Below are 14,672 nucleotides of genomic sequence, written 5' to 3' on the forward strand. Positions count from 1 at the left end.
CAAAGCAGCATCCTCTCAACCGATTTGAATAGTCGCGCACAATCAACCCGCATCGGAGACAATATTTCCAATTACATCGCGTAATTTTTCCTTCTTCGCGCCAAGGCGAACGTATATTCCGCTTGCAAGGATTTATGGGCCACATTTGCATGGAACATCGGTTCGTGACAGACGTCTCTATCTGAGATACGACGCGATGCGCAACGTGTGAATCCTCGATGACAGTTTACGGAGGAGGCCGCTTTCACTGCTTTACCGCATTAGAATTACAAAAGGTGTCGTTTCATATTGTCTCCAGGTGCTGTACAATGTGTTGTCGTCCGGATATCGTCGTTACGGCCTGCCATCTCGCACCCCGTACAACTTGACTGAGGGTGCGTCGCGCACGAGGAGTCGTCACCAGCTGATGAACCCGAAAAGAAATCGTCGAGCAGCGTTGAACGCCTCTGACTGCGAAGATAATAGCAGCGGCGGCGAAGAGGATTTCACTCAGGTAGGAATTTTCTGACAACTTTGAAGGCAACGATGGATAATTTTATCCTCTTTTTCGTTTCATTATCCACTTCGAAATTGAAGAAAAGCAAAGTATTATCGCCTTCCTTTCTATTTCCATTTTTATTCTTTTCATATTGTGAGATTATCTTGCGTAAGAAATTGTATATTGTACATATGTATTTATGGATTATTTAATTAATATATTAGCCGTTGTTAAATATTTAGGAATTACAAAATATTCCAAGATTATTTTGCAATATATTGTTCTAGTTAAAAGATAAAAATTAACATAGAAAAATTAAGAAAATGCTAGATATTTTAACAATGAAAAAAATAGAATTAACTCTCTATTTTAATATAAGGATTAAAAAGACATTTTTCAAAGTTATGTAAAAGGTCATCTAATAGGAATTAAGAATAGGGACTTTTATTTTTTGATATGATGGAAAATTTTAAAAATTGAAACATTATAAGACTAAGAATATATACTTTATTAATATTTTAAGAATATTTTAATATAAACAAAGTTGAAAGTTAAATTTGTAAAATTCATTCATCATATTTCAGAGAATTTTATAGATTACTGGCAGTGCCAGTACTGATGAATTGTAAACCTTCTTAAAAAGAATTTTTGAAACTTTTTAGTGTCTTACAGGAATTCGCTACTCGAATTCTTAGAATTTTAATTTTTATCAGCCCAGATGCCTGATACGCATACATAGAGAAATGTTGGTATAGTGTCAGTATCACTATCGATATATTCTCGTTATTATCAGACCTAAGAAGCTGACTGCATTACTAGCAAATCGCTGAGTCTAATGAAATGATGCTTGCAGCAAGCATAGTTTCTCTAATTAAATTTTTTTATTATAAAGTTATTAATAATTTCTTTTAATAATTCACTTATGTTTTACTTCATGAAACATAAATTTTAATTAAATAAATTTTTAAAATGTTTATGGCAAGCAATTGAAATATTAATATTAATCTATGTAAATTTTTGTTACTATTAGTATAACTAGATACAGCATTAAATTTGATTCCATTAAAATAATGAAAATATTTATGATATAATTTACAAACAATAGGAATACTAAAAACAGTAGGATTCAAGTTTCATAAATTTGAATAGTTGAAAATTTCATAATTTTAAGTCGAAATTACAAAGCAGAAAAAATAAAGTAATGATCTCAAATCTTTTATAAAACGATGTAGGATTGAATCGACTGCAGCTGTTTAATACAATGTTTATTCTTCGTTCAAAAGGATTTTTCATTTACGTAACAGAGTTTAGACGTTGCATTCTTTTAATACAGAGTAACTACTTATAGTGGTTCTTGATAACTGAATAGCCGTTTTAAAAGTGACATCATCGTTCAGGTACAGTTTCACGTTGGCTTCGAAGCTGCGATTGAATTATCAGATAACTTCATTCTTTTTTTATTGCATTCGACGAAATATTTTTGTTGCAATTGTTATTTTCTGGTAGACTTTAATAAACAGCGAATCACGTAAGAATTAAAACGAGAATCATTTAGATACGTACAATTTCTTAATAATTTTTCTCTTGTTTAATCTTTGCAATGTAAAATTTTCATTCTTTCGAATTTGACATAGTTTATATGAAAGTGATTTCAAATTTTTGACGAGCAATTGATCGAAAGCAATTTAATATTTTGCATTTGCTTTAATACTTACGAATAATTAAATATTTGCTCAATTACTTTTAATTTTTAAATCTTTAAATCAAAGTGATTTCAAACTGTCGACGAGCGATTAATTGCTTATTAGTTTCACTAAATTTAATATCAAATAATGGACAAATAGAACACTGGATCACAGTTCCATTTCAGTAACTACAATTTTCTTCGTTTAATTTCACGTTTCTTTTCCTCATCACGTTGCTTTCTTTTCACCAAATGATACGTACTTACTGAAAAAACAACAATAAACATCTCAGTCTTCGATTACCGTTCGAGTATCTTGATTAATCCTTCTGTTCACTCGGAACAGATCACTATGTCTGTTCGCGTTCGATTCTATTGTAATGATACGTATAGATACATATGTACTCAATTCTTGATGTTCAGAAACATGTAATTTTAACGATCAATTTGCAATTAGATCGACAAGAAATATGGATACCGTAATGATAGTAAACGGCTAATCAGGAATTTATATAGAACTGATCTTTTCAATTACTATTGATCTTACAGCTAGGATAAGTCCTGTTGTAATCAATAATCATTCAGTTACAAATTCTCAAGTTTTCTTGTCTTCTATAGTTTCTTTAGTATTATTTTACTTTGTTGTATATCTGTTGTATTTTTGCTTATTATTAATTAATGATTAATGTATTCTGCTAATCAATAATTAAATTAACAATATGAAATAGACTAGTGCTAGTTGATTAATTAGAGAAATATATATGTAAGATGAAATGTTGATTAATTTAGATTTGAAAGAGAAGAAAAGTTCAATTAGAGTAAAGTAGAATATTTATTGCAATATTTTAATTTCTGTCTTAGTTCCTAAAAGTGGAAATGTGTATAAACATCCGTAGCGTAAATATAATGATTGAATTATATGAAATGAAATTTTTAATACGGCAAGTATAGATTGTTAAAAAAATTTTGTTACAGTGACTTTTATATATTTGATGCACGGATAATAAAAAACTGATAACAGAAAAGAAATGAGAAAGAAATTTTTTTATTTTTTTCTTCAGTGTACGTATATTCATAAATATATTTAATAATAATAACAGTCCACGTAAATTACGAGAATTAGGATAGATGTAAAATTATAAAATTCATTAAATAACTCTGAAAAAAAAGAAAACTGTTATACATAAAATCACAATCTTTTTCCGCTTGTCTTTCACAATGATGGAATACTGAGATTTGCGACTTAAAAAAAAAAAAACTCGATTAGTAACATTGTTTTTCGAGTTGAACACGAACGACAATGTAATTGCAACGGTAGGAAGAAAAACAGGCGAAACGAAATATCGAGAAATTAGATTTCGAACAGATTCTTGGGTTGCGTAACGATCCATTAAACGTTACGCAAGACCCCGACGTCTCGTTGCGAATAAAGATGAATTGTATTTCAAAGAAAAGGAGCTCTAATCGTGTCAATCCTAATAATTTGAGATTAAAGTTCGCGCTTAATCCAATTATGCTTGTTGGTTCATTGCAGACTGTTAGCAGAAGACTCCTGTCAACCACAGCACCACAAAACAACATGAAGCTGCAGGCTGGCCTAGATCGTCTCTACCAAGACATCGAGAAGCTGAAAAGTAAGCTGTCGAGGATCGTAGTGTTAAATTGTGTTCAATGTATATTGGAGAACAATATGTTGAGAGACATATTATTAGACTTTGCGTATATTTATACAAATTCAAGATACAGATTTTTCTTTCTTTTCTTTTTTCTTCTTGTTTTAATATCTGGTTATTAACGATTATTAGCTGTCAACTATATTTATGCTTTTATTTTACATTTAATAAATTAGCTTCTATAAATATTTTAGAATGATTAAAATAAGATTGATAATACGATTAATAATATTGTGAAGTGATTAAGATATAATCGATAAAACAGCAAATGTGCTTTTATTGCAACATAATATTTTATGAATACATCATAAAAATCGAATATTTTGTCCCGCAAAGGCATAATTTATTTAAATTTTAAAGATTCTGTGTTATTCAGTTATATTTCGTAACGACACTTATATTTACAATTTATATTTATAATTTATATTATTAGAATATTCACAGTAATTCAATTCAACTCATATTAATATTAACGAAAATGAAGGAAAGCAGTGAAAGAAAATATTTTCATTTAAATTATTTAAATTTATGTACATAGTATTGAAAAACATTAGAATACTAATGATATGTAAGTTCAAACGTGGTTTTAACGTTGTAATTTCATGTTGAACGGGTTTTTAATCGCCGAACGCGATTATGCTTTCTTATAAAAGACGAATTGCAGCCTGAGAAGGTTAACCGATTACGTTTTATCTGACATTTCATATTAATAACCGGCGTTGCATATTTGCCACGATGCTCGCGGCTGAATGCTTATCATTGATAAACGAATCCTCGAGCTCTTTTAAAGTACAGTTCATTCAACGTTCGAGCAACGCGAAAGAAAATCTCTTTTATTTATTTCTATGAATTTGTTAATTCCCTGTGCATCGTTCTCACGTTCTTAATTATCCGGATGTATTAAACTTTTTAATCTGGTTTTTATCATTTATATGTTTTAAGATTCGAAAGGGCACAATCTATTTGTCTTGTTAATTTTAAAATCTTTAGTGAACTCCTTTTAAAGAGTTAAATTTTTATCAAATGAAATGATGCGCTATTATGAATATTAAATTTCTGTCTTATAATTTAACAAAGCTTTGCTAAATATTACGAGAACTCAAAGCAATTCCAATATATTGTATAAATTGGATATCAAAATAATTCTTTCAAAGTTGCGGACAATAATTATTGAAATCGTAATTGCGATTGCAACAAATTTCTTAAACTTCTAAACATCTTAGGAAATAATTAAAAATTAGAGATCATGAGAATAATCAATGAAATATTAATTCCAATTAAAATGCGAATTTCTTTCATCAATCAGTAGTAATCAAGGAATATAAACCTCACATTACATGCAATTTATTAATGTCTTTTTTAAAATACAATAACACAATATATCCCAATTTTGAAAAATTACAATGATATTCTTTTAGACACTTAGAACTTAGGTATATTTTAGGTACACGGTAACTGAATAAAGTTATTTTTCACAGGACTGGAAGCGAGACCCGGTGAAATTCTCCTTCCACCCCTTTCCGGTGGCACAGCAGGCGAGTTAGATTGTATTCTGTGCTGTCGACTCTTATGGAAACCCGTAACAACACCATGTGGGCACACGTATTGCTGGATGTGTTTAGATCGCTGTTTGGATTACTCTTCTGCCTGCCCTTTGTGTGTCACATCTCTTGCCGATGTAAGAATTACACTCAATCATTTTAATCAATAATTTGTGAAATCAGGCAACGTTATAATTTTAGTCCTTATATATCTTCTTTATATATGAAGTTCTTTAGAACTGGTAAATCAATACCAGCACATATTGGCACATGTTCATTTTATTCTGATGCGGTGCTGTGTAACAAGTACAAAAGAGTCGTGCGACAAGTTGACTCGAGATTACGTTCCGTGGGACAAGAGAACCTCAGAACGTGAAACACCTGTCCATAAATGAGATATAATGCTTCCTAGCGGTTAACGATGCTGCAGATTGAAATGATTATTGTTTGCGGTCACCATGGCCGCCGTTAGGAGCTTCCGCGTTCGTGGCGTCATTACCAATTGTCCCTGCGAGCATCGTCGTTAATGACGTTAAATAAATTTTGCGGCTCGCAATCCTGTATCTTTCCCGGACCCCCTCTACCTCTTCGTATTACGTTACATTATTACACAACGCTTCGAGACCGTTATTCTCGCGTTGTTCCTGCTTCTTTCCTTTACACTCTTCCTTCATTCTTCACGCGTCGCTAAACGTTCGTCAATTTCACTTCTTTTTTCGTGCAACTGATTGATACCGATCCACGAGAAATATCTTCCGCGGAAGTTGTCAGAATTATATTCATGATTCAAGAAATTCTTTAAAGAAGCAGATACAACGTATGGAATTAAATAAACTTTTTTAAAACTTGTAATTTAGAGTGGCAAATTATTACATTTTTTATATAATTTGGAATTGTCATAGATTGATGATAATTTCATTATCTATTTGCATGTCAATTTTTATTTGTAGAATGTTGTCACATATAAATGGGGCCTAGATAGAAAATTATTTTGTTCATTAAATATTATAATGAGTACTGTACAAAGGATATTTCATTTATTCTTTATTATATGCATTTTTGCATCTTCAAATTCTCCATAAATGAGTGAATAGATCTGTAGTCTAATCTTCCGATGTGAATAAATTATCAATAAAAAAAATTCAATCTGTAACTTCGTTTTGACAATATAATTTTTCACCCGACAACGTCTGCATTAACGCATAATACATATCGCAACAATCGTAGCAAGTATAATTTCGTTCATTCTCATACTCTTTCACGTATCTACGTGAAAATGGCAATTGAACATCTCTAACCCTGACAACGTCAACATTCGACTGCATTCCAAACCACGCAAACCGAACACAACCCTCTGAGACAGCGTTATTTGTTATTAATGTGAGTGCTCGAGGCCAGATAATCTCGAAAGTTGTTGCGAAAGAAAGAGAGAGAGAGAGAGAGAGAGAGAGAGAGAGAGAGAGAGGAAGGCGCGGAGAAATCCTCATGAAAAAGTCACGAATCTCGGCATCGAGATGTTGAAGGCATCACTCGAGAAGGACGACCGCGAGGCTTCTGGTCGACTTAGCAGAGTGTCCTTTGCTTTTTCAGTACTTGGCCAGCAGCCAGAAGACAGTGACGGACTTCGTGGAGAGGGCTTTGAAGACGGTGGCACCGGCGGAATATGCCTCCAGGGCAGCCAGCCACCGATTAGAACTGGTCCAGGGACTTGGCCTCCTGGGCAGCGAGCAGATAGCGGTTTTTGTTTGCACCACGGCGTTTCCATGCGTTGCTTGTCCCCTGTTCGTTTACGAGCCAAGATACAGGCTGATGGTTAGGAGATGCGTGGAAAGCGGCGTCCGTCAATTCGGGATCGCCGCCTGTCTCAACAGAGAAGCCACGGGGACTAAAAGGTAATCATTCTTCTGATTTTTGTAACAACACGATAAAATATCCTTCTTTCAGCACACGCTAATATTTTTAGAAGATGTATTTTTTGTAGTAATATGGAATGTGCATTTTGGTTTTTATCTTAAAAAGTTTTTTATGGTATACAATGATATATATTTAGTAGCATAAAATATATATTTAGCTCAAATGGTTTCAAAATTTTCTGCTTATAATATATAGTAATATACATACGCAGAAGAAATAGTCATGGTATAGAATATTAATTCCTTTTTAGCTTAGACATTTCCAAAATTATTTAAAGAAGAAAAAGAAATTTATAAGAGTGCCTAGAGAAAATGACAAGAATTTCATGTGTCATGAATGTAATTTCAAAAATTTTACATATATATAAATTATGTGTATGAAATGTATAAAAATTATAATTTATATGAATATACTCATAAATATAGAAAATCGTGGTTTGTATTACTATTCCACGTTAGCATCTTTGTGATAATTATATTTATATTAGTGTTATGATATGTTAATAGCAACGTGATGAATTATTTATTATTGTTATTGCATGGTAAAATGTACTTAAGTTTTTCTTTTAGTGTATAGAATAATACATGTCAATTCGTATGAATACTAAAGAATATATGAATGTTAAAGAATTAATAATGAAGCTAACAGGAAAAAGATCAACTCAATATAATGAGATATTATCGAGATAGGTTGATAAAAAATGCAAAAACGTGTAGATACTCAATAATTTTATACAAACAATTAAATTTATTATATTATTATTATATATTATTGTATATTATATATATATTATTATATATTATTATTATTATATATTATGAATAATATTAAGAGGATAAGAAGTATCATATTATACTATATTATTATACTATACCGTTAGAAATCTCTTTATCATACCATTCTAATTTGGCTTCTTGTGTGAAGCCTGAGTACTGAATTTATTGATTTAATTTCGATTTTTTAATTGCCGTAAATGTGTAATTCATGAACAAGGACGAATAAGGGTATTTTGTTTGCTAGATTACATTTGTTAATCATTTATTTATGTAAATAAAATACAGTTTGCAATATTTCAAAGTACAAATTGTAGTTAAAAGAATATTTAAAATTCTAATAAACTCTGTGTATTTTTTTTTAAGAAAAAATTTTCTAATGATAGATCATCACCTGAGAGTGATGACTGTGTTAAAAAGTATAATAAGCGACATGATATTATTCTATGACACTTCGAAAAGATACTTCCTCATATTGAAACAAGAAAAGACTTCTTTTTCGATGATTATAGTGTTGGAATAGCGTAGTCGATCGAACTTTGGACTATAGCCCATAATTTATAGTTGGAAATACTTTTTAAGTATTAATAAATACTGTTTATAGTTGGAAATACTTTTTAAGTATTAATAAATACTGTTTATAGTTGAAAATACTTGTTGTAAAATTCGTTTAAAATTTTAAAATTCCTTTAAAATATTGAAATGTTAATTTTAATTGCGACTCGTAGAGGAACTATTTTATTCTTAAAATTGAATTATATCATTAAACGATAAAAATTCAAATTGTTTAACAGATACGCGGAATACGGCACCATGCTCGAGATTCGGGACAGAGTTCTGCTGAAAGATGGTTGCAGCATTCTGAGCACAGTCGGTGGCAGAAGATTCAGAGTTCTCTCTGGAGGAGAAAAAGATGGTTATGATACGGCTCAAGTAGAATTCCTGAGGGACACGATAGTTCAGGACGATCAATTGTTGAATCTCCTGGAGCTTCACGACAAGGTGAAACATCAATCATAATTAATAACTTACTACTCGAAGATTTACACGTTAAAGTACTAACTCTATACAATTTCCAATCAAATTTTCCATTTCGAGACAAACTAAAAATTACTTTTATGTCATTTCGTCACGTTCGAAATTATTAATTTACATTCTTCGTCCAATGTATAAATTTTATCTTCAGATTTTTACGATTTCGCAAGCAGTAAAGACAAGCTGTCAAATTGAAATTTCCAGGTGCGAACGAAAGGGAGAAGATGGTGGGAGACGGTGCCGCTGTCCCAACAATTAGAAATACAACGAGTATTCGGTCGAATGCCAGACACCGAGGAGGACTGGTCTCGTTTGCCAGACGGTCCCTCGTGGACCTGGTGGTTGTTGGCGATTTTACCGCTTGGCCCCCAGCTGCAAGTGGGTATTCTCGGTACGACGAGTCTGGAGAAGAGATTAAGAGCCATCGAGAAGACTCTCGATCACATGGAGCAAAGGCAACTGACCGTCGCCCCCGCTCCCTCGGAAGAAACAACCACTTCCTCCAGCATATGTCGAGACGAGGGTGGTCTCACAGACACGACAATGTCAGTGGTACAACAATCTTAAAGGAACAAGGAAAGAAAGATGTCCATTCGGGGCAATTCGTTCGGACGATTTCGCCGTGAGATGGCGGTTCAATGGAATTCGACATTCACTCGATGTACAAAGTACTTGGAGAGTAGCTTATTAGCTCGAAGATTATTACTTTTTACTCGGTATTTAATATACACGCATTATATCCGGAAGTGAGGCGAGGAGAACCTGTGGAGCTCGGTCGATCGACAGCCAGGGGTTTTCCATATGCATCGACTACCCCCCTCCCCCCCCCCAACTTTTCTTCTTATACTTAACCCCGTTAGTTGCGTTTTAACTCGAGTACTGTCTCTCTTTTTCCCTGTACCCGGGTACTCGTTAAACTGACACAGTCAAGCGCCTTATCGACGGAACGATGATGGTGCAATTTGGAGAAGCGAGACTAGAAGATCGAACAAAAAGGTAACATCGGTTGTCATACAAACAGTTATTTCCTTTCATTATTCAGAGACAACTCTGTTAGGATAAACGTTAATTCTTTGCGATCTGTAATAACTTCTGAAGTATAGGCCAGCAGATTTTTGTCACAATGAATGTATGTATATATTTATGAAAGTGTAAAAGAACGTAAAATTTCTTAAAAAAGTGAAATTAGTAAAAAGAGATCCTTGAAATCATTCACAACAATCTGTTATGACCTTCTTCATCATGGAGATTGTGCAAAAATAATTTTTCACAATTATACTTAATATTTTAGTTATAGAAAAATAAAACAAAAATTTATCGTAGAAGATTTGTACAAGATATAGGATCGCAAAGAAATGTAAAGAATGAAGAAATGAAGAAATTAATCTCGTCAACTCGGGAGTTATAGCTCGTTGAAAATTGTATTGATCGTTGAGAGTCGCGTATGTGATTACTGCAAGCAATATTACAAGCAACCCGCTATTTTACAATCTCGCTACGTTTGCACTTCCTGACAAGAGATTGATGACGGAGTCGCTAGACCAGTGCTGCCAACGAATGAAACTTCTCCGATTTTTCCTCTGCGTATAAAAATCAATTATATTTAATAATCAGTTATCGTTCCTATATTACATGTAACTACCGGAGAGGCAATACTGAAAGCTGTTATCTCAAAGCTCACAATTCATTTTCTTTGGCGGCACTGACTTTTCACTAGTCTCTTTGAAATAGCATAAGTAACACACGATAATTGATACTTTCCGGGCTGTACGAAAACTTGAGACAAAATCAAATATTATAAAACAGTATAATTTAATTCCAACTGGCGACAATAGTTAATTATTTTCTAAACTTATTTAACTTTTAAAGAATCTACTTCTTTGGTCAATGATATCTTGATCTTTAAGTACTATAGACATTGAAACTTACACAAGTACTAGACAGTTCAAAGAAAATCTCACAAATCGCTGATATTTCATTAAATGAAAATTAGATTCAATTGTTTTTGTTTTATATATATATATATATATATATATATATATATATATATTCCAAGTATGATTGGACAATGTAGACATATTTTAAAAATGTAAAAGAAACACGAATGAGAATTAATATCAATTTTAGTACTAAAATGTTCAATCAATTAGTACTTAGAGATACCACCGATCTCATAAATTGCACGGAATGTGTCAAATAATACAATAAAAAATTACCGTTGACTGATTACTCAATCAGTATTGAGTAATAAATGAGTTTCGAACGAGCTATAATACGTCTCCATGTTCTTCGATATTCTTAGAAAATTAATTATAGCACTGATAACCGATCGATCCTCAAATAGACATTTTATATGCATAACTCGTGTTATTGTCGATAATATTCGAACATTTTGTCACAATCATCGATGAATCGACCAAAATAGACGATAGAATGACATATCCGAAACGGAAGGATAGAGGAAGGATATCGTTTACCTCGGTAAGGCGTGACGGTGTTCTCCGCGCTGTTGCAATACGCAAATCTGTTCTTCCAGATAATAATTATATATACATACATCTATATGTATACACACACATTTATGTATACACGTACATGATGCATATTATACGTTTGCAATCAGAGGTACGCACGTCGTCGTCGTTTACGCTTATGTCTTTCGTACCCGACGAGAACTTTTTACCTTCCAGACGAATCACGCAAATATATATATATATATATTCATAACGATGGTACAATGATGAGAAAGAAGAAACGAGGACGTACGTATTTCGTCGTGGGTGCGCTGAGTACAAAACGTTTGTCGCGCGATCAGAGAAACGTGTTTTAGCTCTGTTGTGCGTGATACCAGTTTTAGCTCATTCGAACTTGGCCGTTCTTGAACTTCTGGGACGCGGAGAAAATTGTTCGATATTCACGAAATGTGATCATATTTTCTACGATTTTCTATGAGACGGTCTTTCGTAACATCTAGATCGGAAGCAAAGCGAACTGTACACTTCAATTTTTGAAATATGTCTTTTTGAAGAGAATATCGGGAATGTGTTGTTTGAAGTATGAAATTCCTAAATAAATTTAAAATAATTTTAAATGTATAGTCTTTATAATACGTTGACTGCCACGCGAAACTTACGCTTTAGTTATTTATTTTTTTTTTTTTTATCAAATACTCAATTGTATCAAATAATTATTTATTTTGTTATTAATGTAATTCAAATTTCTTTTTTTGTCAATAATATTAATCCCGTTGCTCTGAAATATTTGTAAGAGTAGGGACAGTCAATGTATTATAGAGTAAAATTATATGAACGAATGATTCTCCGATTATTATGAATTGTAATATTCTGTTTGCACTTGTCTTAACGTTTTAAGGGTCCAATAATACTTAGCATCTTCTTGGAACGTTTTTACGCGTCCCATAGCGAGAAACGGCGAGATAGATTGATAAATATAGCGATTGAGTTAGATCTAGGAGACGTTCAATTCGGAGAAACGAGAAACTTTAGATGGAACGTTCTATTTTCACTCAGCTTCTCGTAATGAGCCATACTTGTTGAAAAGGAATTTACAACAACGACCAGTTTACGTGGCAAAACGATCTTGATGTGGCACGAAACTCAATTTTTTATACTGTCCGGCCTGTATTCAGAACGCTCTAGTAGAACAAACTATACTCCTTTTCTTTCCATATAAAAAACAAAAAAAAAAAAAAAAAAAAAAAAAAAAAAAAAAAATCTACTATAATATTAATACGAAAATTTTTTCAACCATTTTTCTTCGAATATCTCGATGTTTTTAATCTAACGGTTTACATTTATAAAGATCTTCTTGAAAACGTTAGAAATTCTAACGAAAAAGAAGAGAAAAAGAGAGAAAAAAAAGATCTATATATGTATATATAAGCAATCGTTGAGAATTGATAATTAATTCTTAATCAAAATTAGAAGTCTAACCGTCGATAATCATAATCGTTCTCATTCGAATAAGCTGTAATTTGCGTCCAAACTATCCGAACTATCCGTGTGGTTTTGCGCGATAATCGAGGAGTGCCACGCTATTAAACGTGGTTTTCCCAAACGATGTTGGCAAACGCTCGCGAGACAAAGGCGTATTGTTTAGTGATAATACAGTGTTATGAATACGAGCCTTTAAGTTTATTCCGTCGCTTATAAGACTTCTCGACTGCGGTAGCGTTATAGTAATTTATTTTCATGCGATTTTTTTAAACGTCATTCGAGAGTGACACATACATACATACATACATACATGCATAGCGATCGTCAGAGGAGCTAGGGAACGTCATATCAGTGCAATCAAGCGTACAGAGAAAACGAGAAGAAAGAAAGGAAGAAAGGAAGAAAAGAGGCGTAACGCGTCTGTTGTCCATGATGATTGATCATTATTATTGTTATCGTGAATCACTATTATTATTATTATTATTATTATTACTATTATCATTACTATTATGATTATTCTAATTATTATAACAAATTAAGGAGAATACTATTACTATAAAGTGAGTACACACACACACACCACTATTAGCTTTTAGTATCTTCGATATTCTATTATACTATCGGAATGCGAATAACGACAATTGAATAATTGGCATTATTCGAACACCGCATACACCTAACGTACTATATTTCCAATTTCTCTCACTCGAGAGTGTTGTGTGTGTGCGTGTGCGTTTGTGTTTGCGTGCGTGTATGCGCGTGTGTACGAAGGATGAAGAGGAGGAGGACAAGTTTTTTCATCGCACGTTTTCTAATCAATATTATAATAATAATAATAATGTAAACATTTCGTCTCCAAGAAAAAAAAAAAAAAGAAAAAGTCGAACGGGGAGCAGAGATGGTGTGTCCCTGGTATCTTGAAATTTATATTCTCTTCTCTAGACTTTTACGAAGTTGTGAATCATGCATTGTGATATTACCGTATAGCCTACCTATTGTATATTGTTATAACATAATATTACAAAAAAATAGTATGTAATGTCACGCAACTTTCCATTTTTACTTCGACATTTCTATATTTATCTTCATCTCTTCATATGGAATTATTGTAATAAAATATCGATGAAATCAAAGTGTTTCCAGGATGCATCGTTTTACCCCGACCTGTTTGCAACAGAGTTCACTGCAACGAAATTGATTGAGCGGTAAAATTGATCATTTAAAGATTACACGTTCTTATATTGTGATAAAAAAAGAAGCTAACCCACTTGTTCGACGAGTACAACGAACCCAAGGGATCATACAACCTTAAGCTACTTAAAGTATAATATAATATATACTTCACCACAAGTATAAAGCTCCTTTTTTAAGAAAAAGGTACTGTGGTTTCTTAAAATTCATAAAACGAAGAGAATTGATTAACCTTTAGTATAATTTAATTAATCAAATTTAGTTACACGAGATACAATAGCTTTACAAGCCATCAGTAATCTGAAATCGATATAATATCAAATCAAAATTTTCAAACCTAAACTCTATGTTAATTCATGATAAATTACCATTAATTAACAATTTCCAGAAATAACGTAAAAAACAAAAAATACTCATCTTCTTTGTG

At 32.4% G+C, this 14,672-nt stretch overlaps 1 protein-coding gene across 1 annotated transcript in view; it reads left to right on the forward strand.

Annotated features, from left to right (window-relative positions):
• LOC122534884 (LON peptidase N-terminal domain and RING finger protein 3) overlaps positions 1-14,187 on the forward strand; it is a 73,890-nt gene extending 59,703 nt beyond the window's left edge. Inside the window, exons 4-9 of the mRNA XM_043665920.1 lie at positions 299-493; positions 3,697-3,796; positions 5,314-5,513; positions 6,967-7,268; positions 8,858-9,065; positions 9,303-14,187. Coding sequence (XP_043521855.1) covers positions 299-493; positions 3,697-3,796; positions 5,314-5,513; positions 6,967-7,268; positions 8,858-9,065; positions 9,303-9,665 — 1,368 coding nt within the window. The 3' untranslated portion in view covers positions 9,666-14,187. The remainder of the gene's footprint in view (positions 1-298; positions 494-3,696; positions 3,797-5,313; positions 5,514-6,966; positions 7,269-8,857; positions 9,066-9,302) is intronic.
• Positions 14,188-14,672: the final 485 nt, after the last annotated feature.

Source organism: Frieseomelitta varia, unplaced genomic scaffold, assembly GCF_011392965.1.
Source record: "Frieseomelitta varia isolate USP_RPSP 00005682 unplaced genomic scaffold, Fvar_1.2 scaffold_648, whole genome shotgun sequence".
Taxonomy (NCBI): Eukaryota; Metazoa; Arthropoda; class Insecta; order Hymenoptera; family Apidae; genus Frieseomelitta; species Frieseomelitta varia.